Source organism: Haliotis asinina, chromosome 10 (assembly GCF_037392515.1).
Source record: "Haliotis asinina isolate JCU_RB_2024 chromosome 10, JCU_Hal_asi_v2, whole genome shotgun sequence".
NCBI lineage: Eukaryota > Metazoa > Mollusca > Gastropoda > Lepetellida > Haliotidae > Haliotis > Haliotis asinina.
Genome location: NC_090289.1, coordinates 46,457,595 through 46,484,720, shown reverse-complemented (window position 1 = coordinate 46,484,720; position 27,126 = coordinate 46,457,595). Strand labels below are relative to the sequence as shown.

Genomic DNA, 27,126 nt, shown 5'->3' with positions numbered 1-27,126 from the left:
TTTCAAGTCAGGGGTCATCCTCCCCATATTTTAAAAAACACACGTTAATCCTCATAATTACATGAGGGCCTGTGCCATCCTATCCCAGACGTTCACGGGTCCACATACAACATTGTTGTACACAGTACAAAACATATGTCATAACCTCCATATCTTGTCTGAATATTCTTTTATGCAGCTTTAAATTCAAGAAAACCCAGATCTTTGGGGGTTACAAGCCAATGCTTTTACCACAGGCCAACTCCAACACCACATTTAATACAGCAAGTTTGCGAGGCCTCTAACAGCTGTAGCCAATGATAGCCTAGAGAGGTAACTGCTTAGAGAAGAAGTATTCAGTAGCTGTAGAGATTGGTGGGAAAAAAATGCTATTTGTTTGAGACTAATTCCAAGATGTTTGTATGGAAACACAAGAAATTAAACAAGTAAAAATTGAAAAAAAACCCCCAAAACAAGTAAAGGCAATAGATGAGCATGTGGTACTTGCACAGTTGATGCAAAAATGTGTGTTACTGTGATGTTCATGACATGGAAAGGATATCTAGAGTTGGATGAGGCTAACAACTAAAATAAAGATAATATTGTTGAGAGAGCATAAAATGAACTGTGTCAGCAGTTTTGAAAAGTCAGTAGTGTATACCCATATTTAGCTTCATTTCATACGCTGCAACATAGCTTCCATCATACCTGATATCTTATTTACAAATCTGTGAAACAAAATATTGAAGTCAACTGCAAAAATAACCACCATCTCCTTGTCTTGACAACATTAGTTCAGCTTGGCCTATTTATACTAATGAAGGAGAATAGGGGTAGTCTAGGCGAGAAAGCTTTTGAAAACCTGGGTTTGATTTATCACATGTAAATCTGGGAAGTCACTCATGCATGTCCCTTGCTGTGATATTACAGGAATATTGCTAAAAGCAGAATAAAACTTTATTCATTGATGCTAATGGAACATTCACTAAACCACAGACAAATCAACTGAACGGTACTAGAAATTTTAGACTGTGACACCGTTAGTTACTTCACCGTGTTGAATATTGACAACAATGCCATTTTCAGCGACTGATTACTTCTGTTGGCAAAGTTGTAGTGTGATCCATGTGCATCACCCGGAAGCAGTTGTACGGAAAATAGCATTCGGAATCATTTGGGTACAAACCTTTTAGAGGTAGAAGTTCAAAGGCATGCGTGAATGACCACCTTTGTGATTTAATAAGCTGTGATTCTGATTGGTCCAACTCAATGGTAGCCTGACATGACCTCCTACTAGGGTTTGTTACACTCAGAGGTGGGAAACAAATAACACTGAGACTAAGTTTACTTAGACTGGTCATAAAAATACATTCACCATTCAGTTTAGCTTTAAGTAAACAACTTCTGGCCAGGACATCAACTTCCTCTGGGTAAATTGCATACAAAAGACACATATACGTAGTAACACTCCCTAGTATCTACGCTATTTCAAAATAATTGTATTCCCATTTGACCTTTCCACAAATACTGGATAGGTTCCATTTGTAAATGCAACATTCTAAATATTTTATTCAAACATATTTCTATGAATATTAAGTGGATCTGAGGGAGTGGGTTTAGTTTTATGCTGCTTTTAGCAATATTCCAGAATGATCATAACAGGGACACCAGAATTTGGCTTCACACATTGTATCCATGTGAATGAAACTCAGGTCTTCGGGTTGATGAGTGAACACCATAACCACTCGCCTACCCCATGCAACCTTCAGAAGATGAATACATATTAAATAAACTATCAACGTGAAACAGTTGGACACTAAAGCATAAACTAACCTTAAATTTGAAAAATAATATTTACACATAGTTTCAGAAATGAATTTATTATGCTGAGCTTAGATCATCATGTAGAATAAAGTTGGATAAAATCTGGGCCAAATTCAGTAAATTCATAAAATAGTAATGTACAATATCAGATGTAATTTCAATAAAGGTGATATAATTCACAGCATATTGAGAGTTGGCAACCAAAATATACATAAAATATTCAAGATGTTTCACTTGTTCGAGTGGCATTCTAAAAAGTTGGTTGTACAGGAATGAGAAAACAGTATAAGCAGCTATACTGAAATGTTACTACTGTGACTATAGATGTTGATCATGCATAAATTCTATCATCTCAAAAAGTTTCATCTTTGATAATTATTAATAATGTCATTAAAAGCTGCTATCAGAAAGAAAACCTCATTATTCAAAGCTACCTCTGCAGTACCAAAATGAGCATCATCTCTGCCACAACCAGACAAACTAACCTCCAGGGGTTGTCCTTTAGATGGTGTCTGACAGGAATATCTCAAGGTCACTCGAAAGAGCCATCAGCAACTCATTATCTTCTCCAACCTCTAAACGTACCAGTCTTCCTCCCCCACAAGAATATAAATATTGTATTGACGTCACCCATACATGCCCAAAATTCATCCAACTACACCCCCTTATAGGAGGGACCAGGGATGGACGGACAGAGAGCGTCAAACAAATCTATAGTTATCTGTGCTACTGGCCCACATGTCTTGTTGTGCGTCATGACTTTATATACATAACCTACATTGCAGCTGTTCAGACTGGTTTGTTTCTGTATATTGATGGACTGTTATAAAACTCCCCTGAAAGAATAGATGAAGAAGTGAATCAAAGAAGTGTGCATTGTGCCATCATCATTTACATCTTGAGATTCACATAAATAAAGTTAAAAACCAAACAGTTTCTTAATATTACTATGTGTTATGCCTCACCGTACCGTATGAAAATATCCTTCCTTTCTTTTGAGTAGCATTTACAGCCCTATCATAACCAAAAATTGTTTTTCATGACATTGTGAGATAAATGAAATCTATGTTTGAGAAAATCAACACTATAGCTCACCTGAATATGCTTGCAAATTTCTGCCACTAAACAAATGACATTCAAACACAATGGGCCTAAATGCTAAAACTAAGAGAAATAAGTTTGAGAATGTAACCTTACACTATGAGAGAATTTGCATTAAAATTCTTTTAAAACTTATTCAAAACAGCAGAGGATTTCAACAACTAACAATTTCAGTACATTTTGGTAAAAAAACGATGATAACAGGTTATGTCAATAAAAAGTGTGAAAGGAATGGATTTTGAGAACATTTTGTAATAATATCATATGGTACAAACAAGGAAAAAAATCTACATATTGCCAAACACTGAAGACGCTGACATACAGCTTACAAGACGTTGTAAATATCAGTATTACGTAAATGTCTAAGTAATTGTGAAATTATGTCAAGATGGTTGACACTGCAGCCATACTGAAAATCAAATAGACACCTATCACCAAATTTGGGTGTGATCATTTTGGGGAGAAGAAGTGCCACTACATATAGTTTCAGCAATATTGGTCAAGCAGTTTCTGAAACGATGTGTATTATGATAGAAGCATGACAAATGCTTACAAACAGGTTGGTTGTTTAATGACGTACTCAGCAATATTCTAGCTATTTGGTGGCGGTTTGAAAATAATTGAGTCTGGACCAAACAATCCAGTGATCAACAACATGAGGATTCATCTACACAGTTGGGATACGATGATATGAGTCAACCAAGACAGTGAGTCTGATATTTGATCCTTTTAAGTCATCCATTTTTGCAAGCATGGATTGTTGAAGACCATTTCTAACCCTGATCTTCATAGGTAATCACAAACACTACATAAGCACATTTGACTTACTTCATCCAAGAAGGAATATCATTGCAGTCAGACATTTGAGCACATCTGATTATTATCATGTAGGCTTCAACATAATACAGGAGATTTAACCTCAATCACTTTGTTGACTGAATGGGGCCTTTAACTATCCTACCTGGTTACAATGCCACCGTGGATATAATGCCATATTTTCTCCTGGACAAGTGGTGGTATTATAACAAGGGTATACTTAAGAGATAAACATCATGTTTTGGCCAATTTCCAGCTGACACAGTCGGTTCCAAATGTATTCCCGTGCTTCATATACTCAATAACACCCAAAAATTGACCAACACATGATGAACAAATTACATTTGGTTTACAATGCACATTTTTGTACAAAACAAAAAGAGTCCTAACCAACCTATCAACATAGTGACTAACTAAATCTATAAACTAAAACATCACCAATCCTACTACCACGTCTGTTGTAAAATGTGCATGATACAGTAATCTTTTCAGTAATGTGGAGGTATTAGTTATCACTTGACTTACATACAGTGATTGATGCTATTCCTAGCTTGCCGTCCTTGTTCAATGTGCCTCCAGGTGATAATCAACCTTTGGTAGATCGCGTCACACTCCGTAGCAAAGGTGGAGTAAGGTGCATATATAAAGACTAATTGCTTGCAACATTATCCTTTCAAGTGAAGAACTCCAATACAGCATCTCCTAGACTTCTGACAAAAGGTAAGCAATATATTTCATTTTACAGCTGGAAGAATGACTGCAAATGTTCGAATGAAATGTCAAAGGAAGTTGCCTTAAAGGTTTCAGAACTTGTGAAATTAGACAAATGTTCAAAATTATTAGGTTTTTAACAAAAGGTTAAAAACGTTAATTGTATTTTTTGCCTTTCTGTGTATTGGAGTTACAACAGAGTCTCTTAATTCAAATGTTGGTTGATTAAGGCGATTCAGAGGACAAATTCCATACATATTCCAAATCTCCATTCACGACGCACAGATGTCACAAATATCAATCAAAATTACTAACCACTGTATGAGGTGCTTCAATGAAGTTTAATATCTATATGCCATACAATTTCATTGCTGATACAAATGATCCAAGTTTGACAACAGATCTCAACTGATTATTGCAACACTGGCTTTCAGGTACCTGAGCAGTTACTCATCAAACCAATGAGAAGGTTAAAAAAACACAGCAATGAAAATGCTTTATAATACTTTGCAAATCATTGTGTCCATGGTTTTCATGATATTACAATTAGTTGATATCAGTAATAGAATAAAAACACTGCATATATTTACAAACTGCAAAGTTTGAAGATTCATGGTGAATGATAAACACCACACTAGTGAGCCTGAGATGTCAGTGTTCGAAATGAACGTTTTCAGCAAGTTCATAAACCTGATATAAGAATAAGTAGCAAAATCTATTCTTACACTGTAGCAGCTTTCTTTTGTGCTGCTGTTAATTCCTCCCTCCAAGTCCCATTATTCTCAGCCGCCATATAGCTAGACTATTGCTGAATGCGGCGCAAAACTAAACTCACTCACTCACCCATTACAGTCTTTGGACCTTTATTAGGTCTGCTTGTACTAGCAGACAATGTTGTATCGTCCTTATGCTAGTAGTGTTATACTTATGCGCATGCACCGTGACTTGACTGTTTCTCTATTGCAATTATTAGTAAAGTAAAATACCAGTATTGCTAAGTCTACGAGGGAAAGTGCACAAGCGGAGATCAACACTTTGAAAATTTCACTAAACAGTACCAAGCAGCAAGTTGTTGCTGTTTCTTCTTTTTTTTCAGGCAGCGAAATAAGATTTTGAATAGCACATTTGTTACATCTAAATCTTAATTTCGAACCCTGGAAGGTTATACCTTTATCAACTTGTGCTGATATGTCTGATGCCACTAGAGATAAGCGTAAGGGTAAGGTTCCCCGTGTACCAGACACTCAATATTAAGGTTCATGAACAATGTCTTCCTCACAGTCACCGTTGTTTTCTGTTAGTCTTGTATCCTCATGCAGGAAAACTGATGATTTGTGAAGACAGATCTTAACAACCAAACCACCAACCAGAAAAAAACAAAGAAAACTAACGAATACAAAACAAACAGAAACACAGGTGGCTCAATACACTGTACTTCCACATCATGCTTCAAAGTGCAGAAATTTGCACGTATGAAACATACTACATTGTTTGTTGTTTAAAGTCTCACTCAGCACTATTCCAGCTATATGGCGGTGGTCTGTAAATAACTGAGTCTGCATCAGACAATCCAGTGGTCAACAGCAGCAGCAGCAATCTGTGTAACTGAGATGATGAACTGTGTCAACCAAGTCAGCAAGACTGACCACCTGATCCCGTAAGCTGCCTCTTATGACTAGCATGGGTTGCTGACGACCAATTCTAACACTTATCTTCACGGGTCAGAGTACATGTAGTAGCAAGAGCCGTCTAATGATGATGCATCTTCTAGTTCTGCTACTATACCCCTTGATCTGGCACAATTTGGAAAAGGAGAACGGCTATTTATATCAAACTTTAATAAGACATTTCTTAAAGAATTCCTAATCATCAAAAGACTTGCTACTACACTGATTTCTACAGCAAGTTTCAACAAGAAAAACAGACTGGTTTTGGAATTATGCTTTGGAAACATAAGACAGATACTCACAGCCTGTGGGGCTAACAACTGAAACCAAAAGTATCAGCAAATAATCTAAGATCAAACAAGCGAGATATGTATGCGAGGACGGATTGTATTTCATTGTACTACAGTTTTAAATCAATCTGAACTGATTCTGAAACACTTAAGGTTTAAGAAGTCACATGACTGGCATGCATTCAATTCTCATTTTGACTGTCGACCCATCCCCTAATTAGCAAAGTCTTATGACTGCCAACAGCTGGAACAGCCAATCACAGTGATCCATTGCTCTGGTGTAGTCCGATTTGGTGGTTGTGCAATATGGAATGATAACTGTTTTCTTAACATATGCTTGTCACCGGAAATCTGGTACAGGAAGGAAGCTGGGCCCCATCTTGCATATTGCAAGCTGGCACAGGCAAAGGGAACTGGAAACCAGCTTTGTGCCAGAAGCAGTGTTCAGAGAACTTTTGGACACTGTAAGTAGGCTGGAAGAACTGCTGAAAACAGGGATTACAATGTGACTGAGGCAGCACAGTTGCCACACACAAGCTACATGATTTCTTGTGGCAAGCAGAACAATCTCTGACAGTACCAAAAATGCTTTGTATGGTGATCCTTCATACTTCAATAATCAGTCTCAAAGTCACATGATGACACCATCCTAATGAGAATTAGAAATGGAACTATTCCTCATATGTACTTCTGTAAGTGCGACTGACAACATGATCATGTGACATTCATCTAGGCTAGGCTACATCATTTGCTATTGTCAATATTTCATTTTAGTGTTATCAGATGGAGCTGATCCATCTTGACCTGGGGGAGTTCTACTTGACTGACGAAAGGCTGAAGCCATGGAGTGATACAGACATATCCATGTGTTTGAAATATTCATGTTGCACTGAAGTTGGCACCATCATAACTAAACGGGAAATGCTGCAAAATGGTTGTCACCATACTCATACAAATTTGTCAGAAGCAAATGGCTCATAAATTAGGGTAGTCTGCAGGCATCACAAGGTGAAAAACAAAGTTAACAGAACAAAAGAAATCATTGTTTAAAACAGGCACTGCCCAAATGTTTCCAAGGGCTGTACAAAAAATGTCACCATGACCACCTGTATGAGACAGCAACAAGCAGAAGAGTGTGACATATGAGGATCAGGTGGTGAGGGACTGATAGTGTCACGCTGCTTTTAGCAATATTCCAGCATTGTCATGGCACCAGAAATGGGCTTCACACATTGTACCCATATAGGGAATCGAACCCTGGTCCTCAGCATGACGAGCAAACACCCTATCCACTAAGCTACCCCACAGCCTTGATGAAAGAGTGACATCTTTGACAATGTGCATGATAAATGACGTGTGAACTGACCTGAAGATGCCATTATCCCCTGCATACACAGTCTCAACATGGACACTCTCTGGCAACATGCTGACGATGTTGCTGCTGGCGGCAGCTACCTCTGCTGGGGATGATGCCACCGTTGCACCTGAAGACAGGAAATCATATGAAATAGGATGGTTTGCATGATGTCAAAGAGAATGCCTGTGTTTGGGATGGGTAATGTTTAAAGCATAAATAGTGTCTAAAATTATGTTAGCAACAAATAAACCCACATAAATGAAAAAGGAGCCCCTATGAAGTGAGATGGAGATACATGAGGAAATCTAGACTTGCTTCATGTAGGGTTTTTGCACTGCAGGGAGGGCTAGACAGTAGGAGAAAATAATGTGGTTAGGGACTGAGACAGAATAATTTGGGTATAACCTTTAGTAGTATAGGGAATGGGGGTTTTGGCTCACTTTCAAGAAATGTCTCTACAACGCCTTATTTACTAAATAAGACGTTGGTGGGCCCCTTAGCTCTTGCTACTATTACCCCTACTACAAAAAAGTTGGCGGTAATTACTGTGCCTTGGTAGGAGGTAATACTGTGCCGTACGGTACGATCAATAATTCTTCTCTTACAAACCCCCTACCCGGCCCATCCCTCAAGTAGTACAAGTTAGGTTCGTCGGCTTTCATATCCACTTTATCTATGTTGTAAGTTTTGACTGACCATATAGGATCGGTGGCCCGCTTACGGCTATCGCCCTCGTGTTCCCCCGGCTGGTATAGATACCTCACCCCTCCTACTTAACGTTTGTGCCTATGCCACGTTTATATCGATGAAACAGTTTAACGTGAACCGCCTACGATCTCTTTGGTGTTCATAATAAAGGCTTGCTGGGCTTTTTGTATTCCCTGTTCTATGTACTTTTTTTTCTCGTCCTCGCTGATAGCAGACTTACGAGACTTGGATTGAATATCTTGTTTCATTCCGTTATATTTTTTGAGTTCAGAGAGGATTGAATGAAACTCCTCTTCTGAGATCTTACTGTCAGAGAGTGCCGTGGAAATTCGCTCACTCACTGTGTTCAGCTTTGCTTCAGCCAGAACCCTGATCTCGTCGTGTTTCAATGCCTTACGATTAAGTCTGCGTGATACTAACTTAAGCGCCAACCCTGCCAACCCTGCCACCCCAGGTGTTATTTCAATACCTAGCACTATAGGTGCGGCCACGATGGTAGCTAACAACCCAACGCCTGCCGCCCCTAGTCCCATGCTGGTTGCCATAAGGGTAGTGTCAGCCCCGTCCACAATATTGAAAGCTCTATTGTACTTTTTACATAGTGCTTTCCGCGTGTCACGGTCTTGTTCTAGTTGACGTTTCACATCACATAACTGCCTCAAGCGGAACCCATCTACGGTTTCCAGCGTCTTCGCTACTTCCTCTACGACTGGGTACAGACCCATCCTATAATATATATTTTGAAAGATATTTTAATTGGGTTTCAGTTAATAGTCTATCAATGTATTTGAAACCTACAAGGGATAGATCATAACTAATGATAATAGGTGAGAGGCTAATAGACTTTTCTGTTGTAATAAAAACCCCACTGAGGCTTATTAAGCGGTTTATAGAACCCGTAGGGGAATCCCGTTGTATAACAATACGACAGTGTTGGTCTAAGTGTTCGGTATACCAGTGTATTACCAACCCGGGTAAAATTTGACGTCCTTTCGAGGAGTTTACCTTGTCAAAATACGTAAAGACGACTTCTATGATGAGTGTGTAGGGGTAGGATATTCTATCAATAGACACCTGGGGCAAAAGATTACTGCTAAATGTTAATTTATTATCTAATCCAGAACTTAACCCATATGTTTCGTTATACAAAAATGTCGGAGATCCTAAGTGATTCTCCGGAATGAAATCCCTGGGCCAGATACCGTTGTTCCTAATCTTAGAGATATACCCGAATTTTTTTGATGTGATATAAGGTGAGGTGGGTGTTAAGTTGATCAGCCATTTGGGCTCTTTTAAATCTGATAACGACACCAGTCTGTACACGTTGTCTTTGAAGTGCAGGATGTATAATTCATCTTCCTCACCAGGCTGATCGAATCCCTCTGTATCTCCCAGGTCGTTAAGCGTAGTGTTGGGTCGATGACTGGTCATTATTATATTATTATGATATAATTTCCAACTGGTTTTCTGATAATAATTCAGGGGTGAACTTCATACCCATGAAGTGTATGTTGGCAGGCAGGAAGATATTGGTTAGTGATATCTTGTTTTCCACGGTCACGTTGACCCCCTGCAGACTGGTGTTGGAGCCGACACCCACCCGCACGTAAACGTTGCAAACTTGATACTGGTGTCGTTTCACCCACCCGAGTTTGATCCCCTTCACGATCTCGACATCATTCCCCGATGGTTCCCCTAGGTAGACTTTGATGATCAGTGTTGAGTTTGCCGGTAGACTCTCTAGTATACTGACCACGCCTTCGAATTCAGACACCAACTGCAATTTCATGTTTTGTATGTTCGGTTTACTCGATAGCATGTGGGCTGCCATAGTGTCGAGTGGGCTGACGACTATGCTACGTCTCTGAGTTGGGACGTAAGCCACGAGTATGGTTCCATTGTTCACGACTTTGTTTAGGTGGTTGTCTTTGTTATCCGTGAACACGTAGGGAGAGACGAGCCTAATATTGAGAAACCAGTCGTCGTTATCGGGTAACAACACCCACTTGTCATCTTCGGTGAAGACGAGCATATATGGCTTGTTTCGGGCGACGGTAGTGCTCTCAACATCGTCTAAGTCAAACAGTTTACCCCCGAACGATGGGTATATTATCCAGTTATTATCACCGGTGTTGACAAGGGAGTACTTAGTGTTTACTGTTGCTCTTGTGGTATCTATCATATCACTTAGGGCTCCACCGGAGGGGATTTCAACGCGTTTGTAAATGTTGTTTTTTAGTTGCAAGGCGTACGATGTACCATCTACTCCGGGAGCGTCGAAACCGCGCGTGTCTCCGAGGTCGGAGATCCCGATATTAACGCATTTTTTCACTCCGGGCCCTTGTGCGCTGGTCATTTTACATGAAGCGTTAAGCTGAGGTATCCTATATTTACAGGATTATGATTTATATCTAACACCGATATTGTCAGCTCAGGTATGTTGCCCTGGATTAATTTTTTATACTGCCGTGGTGAAAACGACTCGGTTCTACCGTCGTTGTATTTCTCAGTTTTCACCGGCACTGCTCTCAGTATAGTGGAAGGGTGACCTCCTTGAATGTTGTACGTTGTGCTCACCTGACTGAGATGAATGTACAGCTCTCGGTACGGTACTAGGTCGGGTAACTTCGTGCCTGTGACGGTTGTTGTTGGTTTTATCTCGTCAGGAGACATACCGAGTATCCTCGCTAATGGTCGGCCGAGCCTCAAGGGGTTTCTTCCGTTGTTGATTAACACCACTGTGCCGTTTGAGTCGTTCATCTTGAGTTTGGCTCCCAGGGGTTTGAAGACCTCGTCGTTTAGAGAGCACATGCTGTAGTAGCCGTCAGTTATCTGACTGCGAGTTCCACTGACGAACAGCTTATTGTTGCTGATATTGATGTTAGTCCATTGCGGTAGGTAGGTGATATCGCAGAGTGCGACTTCGAGTTGACCTGACGTGTTATCGATCGCGTGCGTCAGCTGAACGGCCTCACCGCTCGTTATTCCTGGAAGTGTTATGTACATATTATAATATATGAATTATATATTATAATATGGATTTAGCACACTTGAAAATCGTGGTGAATGCAGATGGTACGGGGTTTAAAACAACCTTTATTAATATCTTTGAAAACTATGTCGTGTCCGTTAATAACGCGCAGGCGGTGGTAAACTGGAATCAAAACCCAATGCAGTTTTGGCAGAACCAACTCAACTTTGCTGTGTGGTGTGCGACGACAGGATCGGGTGTGACACCAGACTACGGTATAGACGAACTGAGTAAGGCGGTTATTTTGTTTCATATTTATTATCAAACGAGACGAATATTGAAGGAAATAAGTGCTCCTCTTCCCCAAGATAAAGCGTGGAGTATGACGAATAACCCCTATGATAGACGCGCTTATGAACGTATTTGTGGGGAGTTTGAGATTCCAACGAATAAAGACTTTCGCCTTCCTGGTGTGAACCATGGTCTCGGTATAGTTCTCGTGTACTTCTACAGGTCCGGAACATATTATGCCGGTTCTAAAGATGGTTCATACAACCCAAACCGTCATACATTTACAGGCCCCACAACGAATGAAAAGATCCATGTCAGCTGTATAAAGCAAACCAGTCCTGATGCAGCCACAGCCTGGACTAAAATGATCTCAAAAACATCGAAAGAATTCACTCGTGCTGGTACAATACGCTTGAACGACTCGATTCGAACGTACGTGTGGGCGCTGTTGGGTGCGCAGTCGATGACGCGTTCCAACATCCTCGGTAAGGGAACTGCTTACGACGCTCAGACACAATTCGTTTCCAACATTGAGGATGCTATCAATTCTCCAGTTGATCTCCCGCGGGCCATCGACCGTTACCAAAACGTGTTAGAATACGCCAGATCGAAAGTCAATTACGTGTTCGGCGTGGGGTTGTACATGGCTCCGAGTGATATGCAACTGAGAATAAAAAAAGTGGTGGGTTATAACAACAAAATAGTCATAGCCACGGCGGACCAAAAGTTGGGTATCAACCCCGATATTAACACCCCCTATATCCCACACATCCCACCACGTGAAAAGGGTATAGTGGCGCCACCCCCGGAGTCTAAAGTTCATGTGGAGGTACCCCCTACACACCCCCATATTCAGGCCACCAATCATATTGATAATAAAACGGCCCTGGTGGTTGGTGGGGTAACTTTGGGACTTATTTGGTTAAAGATTTCTTAGCCGCTACGTACACCAGACCCGCCACGGCGACGATGGCTGCCCACATGTTTTGACTGAGCCACATGGCAGTTTTAGCCAGAGCGCCCAACAACCACGAGACGATGCTACCCAGGATGCCGGGAAGGGCTTCGGCGGCTTTACCAGCCAGTTTAGCTAGGCCTTCACCGAGTCTTTTTATCCAGTCTTTAACACCCCCACCGCCACTTGGAGTTCCGCCGCCTCCTGTAGGCCCAACAGGGGTACCCCCTGTCAGTGACACCACCAGGGTTGATATAATGAAACCCAATGCAGTCAGAATGCTGGCGATGGTGATCCCTTGCTCCCGGAACAATATCCGAATCCTGTTGGCTAAAGTTGTATCCTCATTCAGTATTCTATCGATTGTTTCCCGAATACGACTGATCTGGGATCGAAGCTGTTCACGATTCGAGGAAGCGGATTCCAATCGTGTACGTCTCTCGTCTTCTAAATCGCGTAGTCGTTCATTGATACGGCGCTTCATATCATCATTTTCAGTTTCGTTGAGTTTGGTTTTTTCCCTAGCGATGTGCTCGTCGATTTCGTTCAGTTTCCCCATGTTGTTCACGAGTTCTCCACGCACGCGTTTCACGGCTTCGTCTAAGCCGCGCAGTTCCCTTACCGGAAAGTCAAACCCCGGTAACGGTTTGTCCCAGTAGGTGCTCAACAGTTTTTCTATGCTGTCCGAGGCTTCTGTAGCACGCTGCGGTGTCATTTCATCTCTAGTGGTGAGGTGGGATCTGGTAGCTTGCAGATCTTCTTTAACGACCTTAGGTATTGCACCACCGTAATCATTCATGTTTAGATTTGTACGGATAAATTCGACACCATGGCTGCTGGCTAGAGTTGACAAGGCCAGTGGTTTTTTATTGCTCTTGTTAAAGAGGTCAACCCCTGGGTCAGACTTAAGGCGTAGAACACCCTTTGTATCAATAAAAAAATTCTTATGGTATCGACCCTGTGGTTCAACGTAGTTTTTATCTCTTCTTAAACTTTCGTAATAATCATTTACCGTTGTTTCCAAGAGTTCTTGGTTCAATGGTGAACTAGTAAATGAGGTCTCCTGCTCATCATCGAATGCCTGGGCACTAGCGCCCGGTATCTCCGTCATATCTATGTCTTCATCCATTAGTATTAAAAATATATTTCTTTTATATAACAATGTACGGCAGAAAATTAGATCCTTTCAGAAGATTGAGAGAGCCATTAGGCGCCAGAGCCGTGCGACAGTCGGTGACCATCACCAACAATCCCAGCAAGATAGACCAGAATCAAACTCTGCTGGTTAGATTTCCAAACCTTGGTGAGAATGACCTCATTGTACCAGGCACTGTTCGACTGGCGTTCAATATCACGTTGACCTCCGACAACGACAAACGCGAGCTAGTGCGGAACGTGGGTCGAGCTATCATCAAGAAAACGACCGTCAAGATCAGCGGTAACGAGGTGCTGAGCATCGACGACAGCGACGTGTTTCACTGCTACAAGGATCTCTGGAAAAGCGAGAGAGAACGAGTCAATGATGTGTACCAGGGTATCAGCAAATCAACCCGGGCGCGCATAGGATACGTCTTCACGCAAGACCAGCAAGACAAGCTATCGGACGGTGAAAAGGCCATCGCTCTAGCATACGGGAATCGATTCTGCGTGCCGCTCGACTTCGAGTTGCTCACGGGACACGCGCCGTTTTACCAGGCCGCGCTGGGTGATAGGCTCGAATACGAGCTCACGTTTAACGACTATAGCAAAGTAGTGCGTACGCCGAACGGTGATGAGGCTAGTTATGCCATAGACAACATCTCTCTGGAGTTCGACATGGTCACTAGCCCGGAGCTGGCCAGGCAGGTTCGAAGCCAGTACTCTGGGAAGATGGCTATCCTGTACGATCGCGTACTGAGGCATAGATCAGTCGTGCGAGATAAGAGCGACACTGTGTGGAATATCAACCTGAATGTGCCGGCGCGATCGATGAAAGGTATCCTGGTCGTCCCCGTGGAGGATTACGATCCATTCCGGAGGGACAGCGAGAAGTTTTTCAACCCCGAGATTGAAAAGGTGGAAGTGACCATCGAGGGCGTGCCAAACCAGCTGTTCAGTCATGGTATGAGACCACACCAGCAGTGGGATGAGATAAAAAAGCTACCAGTGGGGGATTATATAACAAAGGACCTGGACCTCGGCTCCGTGCAGATCGGTGAATACCTGACCACCAAGTACGCCCTATGGTTGGACATGCGATCCACGGATGATGATAAACTGCACGGCAGCGGGCGTCGTATAGATAACGGCAGCGAAGGGATAACCATCCAGATTACTAAGAAGGCTCAAACCGCTGGTAAGTTGAAATTATATCTGTACGTTATTATGGACGCGCAACTTAATATAGACAATGGGAGATTCGTGCAAGCCATCTACTGATGGGGGGTACCCCCTGGGGTTACCCACTGACCCACACTGCGCTATCATATGCGGGCAGACTGGCTGTGGGAAGACCGTTTTCGTGTTGGATATGTTAGAGGGTTATTACAAGGATGTTTTCGATAACATCGTTATCATGTGCCCTACTCTGAGCATGAATAAAACGTACGCGCGACCTTGGGTGATGACGGACCCGGACGTACACAAAATCGACCCTGGAACACGCCTGCAGGACTGGTTGAAAGCTCTTCACGAGAAATTTAAAGGGGAACCGACGCTGTTCATACTGGACGACTGCAGCGCTAATCGCGAGATAACAAAAAAGAGAGACATGCTATCGTGCCTGGCCTTCTCCGGCCGGCATGCAAATCACAGCGTCTGGGTGCTAACGCAGAAGTTCAACTCGGTGTTGAAAGACCTCAGGGAGCAGACGCGATGGGTGGCCTTATTTCACTGCAAGGACAGGGATTCGTTTGAGGAGTGTTTGAGAGAGAACGATGTGATGAGTAAATTAGAACGGGAACGGGTGAAGAAACAGCTCGCTGAAACTAAACACGCTAAGCTCGTTCTAAAAACCGACCAACCAGTAGCATATATAGTATGCTAAAGCTAAGCAAAGCTAAGCAAAGCTAAGCAAAGCTAAGCATAGCTATGATATTTGAAGTATTTGTCGTGTGCAACTTAACCTTCATTTCTCTGTGTTTTGTCTGTATCGGGTATTATATAGTTAAAACTAAATCTTACTTGTTATATTATAAGATGGAGTGTGAGGAATTGCTCGAACAATTGTCGTTGGAGGGTTCCCCCACGCCGCCGGCAGGCCCCACTGATGATAAGCGAGAGAAACTGGTGGCGTTGGCTGTTGGCGGCAAAGCCAAACATTACTTTGGAGACTACACTCCGGATAAAATTCATAAAATGTCAGCTGAAGAAATCGATAAGCTGTACGCTAGATACGAGTCCCGGCTCGGAGCAGAAATGACAAAGACAATAGGATCGGCTATGACCCAGATATACACCGGTATTGTATCACACTTCCTTCCCATTCCACCAGAGCGACGACTTTACCTGTGGGAGGACCTCGAGAAAGACCCTTTTATCGAACACGCCGTGAGCTCTATCAGCTGCGGGCTGTACCACAAATATGGTATGTTGTTGGCTCCAGTGACGGCGGCGATTATCACGGCAAAACATTGTCAATTTGAGAGAAAGAATAATAATAATAGTATAGATGGATGCTGCACAGGAAACCCCAGTGGAGGTACCCCCAACAGTGATGGAGGAGACCCCACCCCCAACAGTGAGTCCCGAGGTGACGGTGGAAACCCCTTCAGTGGGGGTACCCACCACAGTAACCAGGCAGAAGAATCCTAAGAGAGTAGCTGCCGGTAAAAAACGGTGGTGTAACCAACATAAAGTGGCCAACCCAACCCGACTGTTGTTGGCTGTAGGCGTAACTGCTGCCGTGGTTATAACATGGTTATACGTGGGGGTACCCTCCCACAGTGAGGGAAACTCTGGGGGTACCCCCACGCCGCCGGCAGGCCCCACTGTCGACCCGCATATCATGTTATAATTTAAATATTTTTATATCATATACATATGTCTGAGGGGAAAACATTCGTCAACGACGCATACCACGCCACAGTGGTCGCCAGTCTAGCCGTAGGGTACGCTTGGTTGACTAAAATGGTGCTTAAACAACCAACTATCAAGCTAGATTTCAACCTGCAGGATATGGGTATGCTCATAATGAACCTTGGTATGGCGATGGCCACAAAAGACATCCTAGTAAAACAAGGAATAATACCTGATAATATAATGAAATAAATATAGGGATGGCCACGATAGCTATGATGGTCGGTGGGGCGTTAGTGAATGCCCTGGCATTTTCCGGGAGTAATTTCCTCTTCTCGAAACTACGAGATGATCACGCGGCTGAAATACAGGAAGAAAGGAAGCGGCACGATCTCGCTACTGAGAAATTACAAAGAGCACAGGCCGAGTACGCTAAAAAACGTCTCCAGAGGATCGATTTTATTAACGAACAACTCACGCGTGAAAACCATGCCGTTCAAACATTCAACGATGTCGATGAAGCAATGAAAGAATACTACCTACTAACTGGTAAACGATTGGAACCGCTCAATAAACCCACACTCGCTCAGTACTACACACCATCCAAGGGACAAATGAATCGTGAACTGGGCTTCATAGTTTTGGGTATAGCAGCTACTGCGTTGGTTGCGAAGCAATTAAACTAAAATACCTATATAAGTAAACATGAGACCCGCTCCATACCGATGCGAATACATACTTATGGGGAAGACCGAGGCCTGTGGTAGGAAATGCAGGAATCAGGGGTTCTGTTGTTTCCATATGGGAAGTCCTAACTACACGTGTTCTGTGTGTGGTATCGGGGTTAAAGGGCACTACTGTCTATGTAAAGCTCACGGAGCGAACGTAGTCAGACATCAACTCATCTACGAGAATAAAAAAGGCTACATAAAAGAACGTAGGCGACTGCTCAAGATAGACTCCAATGCGTGAAAGGGTTACTGTGAACCAATTAGACATTGGTTCTCTTAGGTGTAAACACTATGTATACTGTGCTCGAGCTAAAGCGGGTCGCAAAACAGAGAGGTGTGATCGGGTATTCTCGAATGCGGAAGTCAGCATTGTTGAGATTACTAGGTTTAGAAGCCCCTCCTACGGTAAAACAATTAAAAACTCATGCGAAACAGCTTGGATACACGGGTTATTCAAACATGGGGAGAGACTGGTTAGTCGGATTGTTATCACATGATACCTCGCTGATAGAAGACTTCCGAGAATTGGTCTCTTAGACATGTCAAATAAAATACAGGATTGAAATATATTTTTTATTAAGGTTACTGTGAACCAATTAGACATTAGTTCTCTTAGGTGTAAACACTATGTCTACTGTACGCGAGCTGAAGAAGGTCGCAAAACAGAGAGGTGTCATCGGGTATTCTCGAATGCGGAAGTCAGCATTGTTGAGATTACTAGGTTTAGAAGCCCCTCCTACGGTAAAACAATTAAAAGCTCAAGCAAAACAGCTTGGACACACGGGTTATTCAAACCTGGGGAGAGCCGGGTTAACCGCATTGTTATCACATGCCCCCGTAGCACGTCCCACTGTAAAACAACTGAAAACCGAGGCACACGATTTGGGTTTAGGCGGGTATTCTCGTATGAGAAAACCACAGCTTGTAGAATTATTACGACAGAATAGAGCTATTGACCTACAGTTCGTGCGCACTGAGCACGCCGTAGGCAACTATTTGAGAGGTTGGCGCATGTGCGTTGATAGAAACATAGACATTACAGATATCAAGCCTCTGATAGCTGATAAGATCAACCAGGAACTAAATAACCTAGGAAGTATCGAGTTTCAGATCACAGTGAAAATGTCGCTCGATAAGCAGGTTGGGAGTACCACTGAGTATGTTCAGCCTTACTTCCGAGGTAAACAAGAGGTCGTCACACATGCAGAGACCATTGACGTATCAATCGATACCAGTTTTCAGCAGATATGAGAATACCTAGAACGCTACACACACTTGGGGTCCGGGTGGGCTGTAGATAAAATCGATAATGTCTATCTAGACATAGCTAACTACGTGCCGTTCAGAGGCGGGTCATACCTAGCCTTACCTCCCTACTATAGGAACAAACATGCCATAGTAAACGTTAAGAATAGAGGAAACGATTGCCTGAGGTTAGCTATCAGGTCAGCCTTATTTCCAGCTGGCGCTAATTCAGATAGGCTTTCTAGCTATCCCCAAGACGATGGGCTCAACTGGGATGGTATAGATGAACCCACCCCCATATCCCAGATCACTAAAGTAGAAAAACAGAATAATCTGGCTATAAATGTCTTTGGGCACGAAGGTAACACAACAATAGTACACAGGGTCAGCCCGGTGAAGGATCGCCAAGTTATCAATGTATTCATGATCCAGCGAGGTGACAAGTATCACTACACATGGATAAAACACTTTAGCAGGCTGTTGTATGACCAATCGGCACACAGAGAAAAGACCCACTTCTGTGAACGATGCCTACATGGCTTCACACGAGCTGATTTATTAGAATCCCACCGGTATGATTGTCAAGGTGTGGGGCAGACGGCCATACGAGTCGACATGCCTAAGGAAGGTGATAATATCCTAAAATTCAGTAACCACAAGAACCAAATGTCTGTACCTTATATCATATACGCCGACTTCGAAGCCTTAGTTGTGGGGGATACCCCCACACCCCCTAGTGGTAGCTTCACCCACAAGACACAAGAGCATAAAGCCTGTTCGTTTGGATACATTGTCGTCCGTTGTGACGGGGAAACGAAAGCTCCGGTAGTGTGCTGAAAGGTTTCTAAAGTGTTTGCAGGAGGAAGAAAAAATTATTAGGAATGCATTGTATAGAATCGCTCCCATGCGTATGACCCGAGTCGACAGGCTAGCTCACGCTAGTAGCACTAACTGTCACGTGTGCGACTCACCACTTAACGGTGATTCGGTGAGAGATCACTGCCACATAACTGGTAAGTATAGAGGCGCCTCTCACAGCGCGTGCAACCTCAAGCTTAAAATCAACCCTAGGACAATAAACATCCCCGTTGTCTTTCACAACTTGAGAGGGTATGACTCACACTTGATCATGCAGGCCATCGCGAAAATCGATGGTAATATAACGTGCATCCCCAACAACATGGAGAGATACATCTCCTTCAGCTTAAACGGACTTAGGTTCATTGACTCGTTTCAGTTCCTCCTATCATCACTCGACAGTCTGGTCAAGGCCAACAATACCTTCCCTATCACCGATCGATACACAGACGCCGAGACTAGACCCCTGCTTATGAGGAAGGGTGTGTACCCCTATGAGTACATGGATAGTTGGGCCAAGTTCACCGAGACCAGACTACCCCCTATTGACTGCTTTTATAGCAAGCTGAATGAGGCGTCCGTCTCACGAGATGATTACTCGCACGCGACTAACGTATGGAATAAACTGGGTTGTAAGAACCTGGGCGATTATCACGACCTGTACTTGAGGACAGATGTACTGCTGTTAGCCGACGTGTTTGAAACGTTTAGGCAGACATGTTTCAAGCAGTATAAACTCGACCCCGCATGGTATTACACCAGCCCAGGTCTGTCGTGGGACGCCTTGCTTAAAAAGACCGGAGTTAATTTGGAATTGCTCACAGATTACGACATGCACCTATTCATTGAGAAAGGCTTGCGAGGTGGGATTTCCATGGCATCCAAACGATACGCGAAAGCAAATAATCAATACGTGAAAGGTTACGATCCTAACAAACCAACCAATCACATTCTCTACCTCGATGCAAACAACCTGTACGGCTGGGCCATGAGTCAGTATCTACCTACAGGGGGATTCGAATGGGTACCCCACGTTGATGTTATGGAGGTTGCACCAGATTCGAACAAAGGGTATATCCTCGAAGTTGACTTAGAGTATCCCAAGGAATTACACACATCGCACAACAGCTATCCCCTTGCACCCGAACGTATGAGGGTTAACACAGACTGGATGTCTGAGTACCAACATAACTTGTCAGGTGGTCGTGTGACAGACGTTGAAAAACTCGTGCCTAACTTAATAAATAAGACCAAGTACATCGTTCACTATCGCAACCTACAGCTGTACCTGTCGTTGGGTATGAGGCTGACCAAAATACACAGGGTGCTCATGTTCGACCAGAGCCCATGGATGGAGCCCTACATCAGAATGAACACAGACCTACGAAAAAAAGCCACCAGTGATTTTGAGAAAAATCTCTACAAGCTCATGAACAACTCGGTGTTTGGTAAGACTATGGAGAACCTGAGGAAACGCGTGACCGTGAAGCTGGTTAGATCTAGTGAGGAAGACAAGCTCAGGAAATTGATAGCCAGTCCGGCATTCAACCGTAATAAAATATTTACAGACAACCTGGTTGCCATACACATGAAGAAAAAACACATAAAATTCAACCGGCCTGTTTACGTGGGGATGAGCATCCTCGATTTATCCAAACACCTGATGTACGACTTTTACTACAACGAGCTCAAGAAACAGTACGGCGACAGGTGTGAAGTACTGTACACTGACACGGATTCCCTGCTGATGGAGATTCGAACCGAGGACGTGTACGAGGACATGAAAAAACACCTCGATTTATACGACACCAGCGACTACCCTAAGACCCATACCCTACACAGTACGGTAAATAAAAAGGTCCTAGGTAAGATGAAGGACGAGTGTGCTGGCACGCCCATAGCCGAGTACATAGGTTTGAGACCTAAGATGTACTCCATACTGAAAGCCGACAATAGTGAGATCCGGAAGGCTAAGGGGGTTAAGAAGTATGTGGTGAAACAACACATCAAACACGCCAGATTCAAGGAAGCCCTGTTCAAGACCCGTACCTTTAGACATAAAATGAACACACTTAGAAGTGATGGGCATAAGATATACGGACTGACTATAAACAAGACGTCCCTATCGCCTATGGACACGAAACGTTGGATAGCTATTGATGGAATAAACACATACGCGTATGGACATGAAAAAATTTGAGGCTATTTACTACAGCCCGCGTGGGTACTGGAAAGGAGCTAACGCAGTAGATAAGCTAGCTAAAATAGCGCGAGTACCCCCGGAGGAAGCCAAAGCGTGGCTTGAAAAACAAGCCCTGTGGCAGATCTATTTGCCGGCACCACGCTACGTGCCTAGAAGGAGGTTCGGTATTAACATACCTAATAGCATTCACCAGGCAGACCTACTGTTCCTACCCCACGATAAGAGGTACAAGTATGCCTTAACCGTAGTGGATGTAGCCAGTCGTTACAAGGAAGCCGAACCCTTGACCACGAAAGATTCGGCCCAGGTAGCCAGAGGATTTGAACGCATATACAAACGCAGCCCACTGACGTGGCCAACAGAGCTGCAAGTTGACCCCGGACGGGAGTTCATGGGTGCCGTGTCACAACTGCTAGCCAAACACGATACAAAGGTCAGGCGTGGCACGGCCGGAGCCCATCGCAGCCAAGCCATAGTTGAGAGATTTAATAGGACTTTGGCTGAGCGCTTGTTCGGCTATCAGTATGCTAGGGAGATGACCACCCCTGGAAAACGATCGACTGAATGGGTCACGAGGTTACCCAAGGTGGTGTCGGCAATCAACCATGAAGTCACCCGTCTCACCGGTAAGAAACCGGCAGACGCTATCAAACTAAAATCAATAGTTGCAGAGTCGGCCGCTCCATTGCGTGGGAAGGAGAAACAGATACCAGATAGGGCCCTAGTGAGGTATCTATACCAGCCGGGGGAACACGAGGGCGATAGCCGTAAGCGGGCCACCGATCCTATATGGTCAGTCAAAACTTACAACATAGATAAAGTGGATATGAAAGCCGACGAACCTAACTTGTACTACTTGAGGGATGGGCCGGGTAGGGGGTTTGTAAGAGAAGAATTATTGATCGTACCGTACGGCACAGTATTACCTCCTACCAAGGCACAGTAATTACCGCCAACTTTTTTGTAGTAGGGGTAATAGTAGCAAGAGCTAAGGGGCCCACCAACGTCTTATTTAGTAAATAAGGCGTTGTAGAGACATTTCTTGAAAGTGAGCCAAAACCCCCATTCCCTATACTACTCCTTTCCTGCATCAATTTCAATCCAGTTTAATCAAATAAGTAATAAGTGTTGCCATCGTTACTGGCATGACTCACCATCCTTTCGTAGTCCTTCTACAGCATCCTTGGAGACATCATACACTATGAGAGGGTAGCCCTTCTTGATGAGGTTCCGTGCCATGTGGTTGCCCATCAGTCCCAAACCAACAAACCCCACCGGCTGCTGGCTGCCAAGAGGAGCACTGCCTGTAACGAAGGAACAGTCACGGTGGTTTATTGACAGAGACCACATGCTGAAAAATAACAAATTACTGACCAGACAGTTCTAACACTGAGATAGATCGTTGTTTTTACATTGTTCTCAGCAGTACTGCAGTCATAATCCAGTGGTCTGTAAGTAATCAAGTCTGGACCAGACAATCCAGTGATACTGAGAGCAGCAATCCATGCTGGTATGCAGGGTTCCAGATAAGGGATGCATCACCGCATGTATGGAAAGAAAATATGTATGATGTGGTGGGAACTAATTTAGGAAATGTAGCAGACGTGTATCACAGCAATGGTATGTGGTCTTAGAATCAGTTACAGATTAATTTTTCTGAAAAAGTATTGTTTCATTGTACCCATGAAGGTCCCGGGGTAGAATAGGCCTTCAGCAACCCATGCTTGCCATAAAAGGCGACTATGCTTGTCGTAAGAGGAGACTAACGGGATTGAGTGGTAGGGCTCGCTGACTTGGTTGACACATATCATCGGTTCCCAATTGCACAGATCAATGCTCATGTTGTTGATCATTGGATTGTCTGGTCCAGACTCGATTATTTACAGACTGCCGACATATAGCTGGAATATTGCTGAGTGAGGCGTAAAACTAAACTCACTCACTCACTCACTCACTCACTCACTCACTCATTGTTTCAATGTTTCTTGGCCTGTTGACACAAGTAGCAATATTGTGGTGCATATGTGAAACAAAACAAGATTACTGGTACTCCAATAAAATTCCATTCAGTACTTAACAGGGGTTCAAAAAGTTTTCTAAAAGCCATTTGCCACAAACTTGTCCTGACTAATTTTCCACGCCTTGATTTTAATGACATAATCAGGATGCTGTAATTGTGAAAGAACAAATCAACATGGTACTTGACGTCACAGGTCAGTGGACTATTTATTGAGAAGTGATAAATAGCAAAGAAAGATAACTTTGCTTTATTTATCATAAAGCTACATTTTGAGCAGACATGAAATGAAATCAAAGTGTATTTGCAGTTTGAAATCTTAAGCAGAAATTATCTAGCAGTCCACAGACAAGTAAGATACCATTATTTGATTGCTAAAAATGAAAACTTACTTGTCCCAGATCTCAGGCAATGGGATTTTTTTTATACCTCGGTCTGTATCTACCCTTATTGTTTTCCAGTACTCCCATATTGTGTATGAATATGTACTCATGATGTTGAAAAATCATCTGGAGCCGTGGTTAAGGTATGATAACAATTAATCACTGAGCTTACCACAGCAGAATAAAAAAATGCAAGAATAACTCGAGGTGATACATGTATTTGTATTTTCATCTTTTTTTTTTTTGTAGCCATGACTTTTGTTGTAAACAGCTCCAGGCTGGTTAGTTATGGTTGTACAACACAGTCAATACTTAATCAATATAAATTTTGCAGACCCTATTCCATGTAAGATTTCTTGTATAAATAATTCAATCCTGATTCACATAAATAAATGTTATTTTGAAGATCTATGAGGTGCAGTTTCACAGTGTATTCAGCACATACAGAAAGATATCTGAGCTTACACTAGGATGTAGATGGGAAATCACTACTTCGTGTAACAGCAATGCATGAGCTACAGTTTGAATGATTTTATTCAACTGAGCAATTCTGACACGAGGGAAGCTAGATATTGATGCAATTATTGTATCTTATATCACTACTCTGTGGTTCATTATCACCACTGTGTGGGGCATTAACTTAAACTGGCAACTGTTCCAAAGGTAAGTGACTTGTTAAGAAGTCTTGAACTTATTCCAGTTGAGATAGACTGTTCTCATGTTGAACACTGTCTTCTAATTGACTTTTTACCATAGGTGTTGATGAAATAAGCATCAAATTTTTTCGCAGATGTGAACACCATTGTGTTCTGAATACATTATGTTCTTCACTTTCTGGGCCACTTCCACAAACTGGTCTCAGCACCAAGATAACTATAACTATTCTTTCACAAACTTGGAATATTAAAACCATAATGTTAGAACAGTCTAAGTAAACTCAGTCTCAGTGTATTTTGTTACACTCCACTACTGAGTCTCACAAAACCTAGTAGAAGGTCGCGTCAGGTAACCTTTGAGCGACCAAGGACTGTCCAATCAAACGCGAGACGGGTGGATAGATTTAACCAATCAGACAACAGTTACTATTTAGGGGGTCGGAGGGACTTTCAAAATATTCAGGTCATGGACACATATCTCTCCACAAACAAAAAACCGCATAAAACACAGTTATTTGATCTGCAGTATATACGCTTTGGGTTTTCTGTTGACATGGTTACCATAGCTAATATTTCAACAAGATAACATCCTTGAATATTGCCAAAACCATTATTTTCCGCGACTGTTTACTCACTGTTGTCATGGTTTATGTACGCCATGTGCATCACCCGGAAGTGAGCGTACGCTAAATAGCATTCAGAATCGTTCGGGTACATAACCTTTTCGAGATAAAAAGTTCAAATGGTATGTGCAAATGTCCACTTTTGTGATTCGGTAAGCTGTGTTCTGATTGGTTAAAGGTTACCTGAGGCGACCTCCCATAAGATTTTGTTAGACTCAGTGGTGGAGTGTAAGGAAAAGTACTGAGGATAGGTTTACCTAGACTGAATGCTAGAAGGAAAACTGCATCTCAGTTATAAACCTAGTAAAACCTACGTACTTGGATCAAATTTCCACATTTGTTGTGCAGATTTTTGTTGATTATTTTCCTGAGAGTAGTACAGATTACCTGCCTGATGTTTTGGATTTTGGTAACAGTTCAGGTATAAAAATCAAACAATGAACTTATTTCAGTGTTGGAATATTACTGCAGGGGACTCCCTTTTACTGTGTACAAAGATGGGGTTACGGGCAAATGATTTATTTAAAAAAGGAAAAGCTTCGTGGAGGCAACCAGTTCTTCTTGCACAGGTTTCTGGTTGACATGTTGATGAATGTTCTCGACACTACACAAACGCCGTCAGTCTGAGGAAAGTCGGTGAGATGGTAGCACGTTAAAGGGTAACCACGTCTAAAGCTAGGGTTGTAACAGTATCTAGTCGCTGAGTGCCATTAGCATTCTCCAGAATGCTAAATTCGGCAGCTGTATCGACATGCTCGCGAATTCTCTGTTACGCTTCATGGCATACGACAGGTGTGCAAATGAAATATACGATGTCACGCTGCATGAATCTTTGAAATAGGTTAAATTGTTCAGAAAGTATTCAAATTACCTGAAAACATGCGGACTAACGATGTGCATTTCGAGGTTCTAACAGAGATAATGCCAAAGCGAGAAAGCCGGTTCAGTGCCATGTTGACTGCTGCGCGGAGGTGTGTCAAGGTCGTTTTTGTGCCACCTATCGTCGGGCTGTTGAAGCGGGATAACTCTATCTGAAGCGCACATAAAATATAATTCTTAGTGAGTTTGTTTTGCATTTTAAAAACTAGCAAATGGCGCTGTGGTCAACGATCGAAGATAATTTTCGGTCTAGGCGTAGTCGCCTTTAAGATCTTTGTCAAAACATTTGTATAAGAATAGCATCTGGACTAAATCTTTGATGTGCACTTGCAGCAGGGAAACATGGCTGAGTGCTTTGACACAGGGGCAACCAATTCAAAAGACCTTAGTCCTCCTTTAATAATTGTAGAGTGCATAATCAGATTGACAACCCTCATTCCGTCTCAGTCATTAGAGTCTAAGTATGTAAGCACGCCATCTCCTGTGTCTACGTTGTCTGCAAACATATATAGTTTCCATTGTATATATCATTCTCCCTCAAAGGACTCTGTTTGACACGTCCAGATTGGACCCTGACCCTAGAATATTGATCTGATACCTCTGTCTTTTGTCTACTCATCGGCTCTAAAGATTTTGTTGTTTATTTACACTCAAGTGGTGAAGCCTGGAATCCTGGAATCTAAAACACCAATGTAGCATGTAGCATAACGAAGTCGTATATGAGTCTTGACCTTGTTTCTTTATATTTTGAAAAGGTTCCATGAAATGTATTTATATTAATATCTTTCTGATATTTTAGTTCAGATTTACGGTCCCCGACACATATTATTTTCTCTTTGACCCAGCTCTGACTGAAAAGGAAGTC

At 42.7% G+C, this 27,126-nt stretch overlaps 1 protein-coding gene across 1 annotated transcript in view; it reads right to left on the bottom strand.

Annotated features, from left to right (window-relative positions):
• The window catches only part of LOC137297694 (3-hydroxyisobutyrate dehydrogenase, mitochondrial-like), a 36,210-nt gene extending 9,801 nt beyond the window's left edge, over positions 1-26,409 (bottom strand). Inside the window, exons 1-3 of the mRNA XM_067829618.1 lie at positions 26,254-26,409; positions 22,858-23,007; positions 7,755-7,872 (exon numbers count right to left, since the gene is read on the bottom strand). Coding sequence (XP_067685719.1) covers positions 7,755-7,872; positions 22,858-23,007; positions 26,254-26,335 — 350 coding nt within the window. The 5' untranslated portion in view covers positions 26,336-26,409. The remainder of the gene's footprint in view (positions 1-7,754; positions 7,873-22,857; positions 23,008-26,253) is intronic.
• Positions 26,410-27,126: the final 717 nt, after the last annotated feature.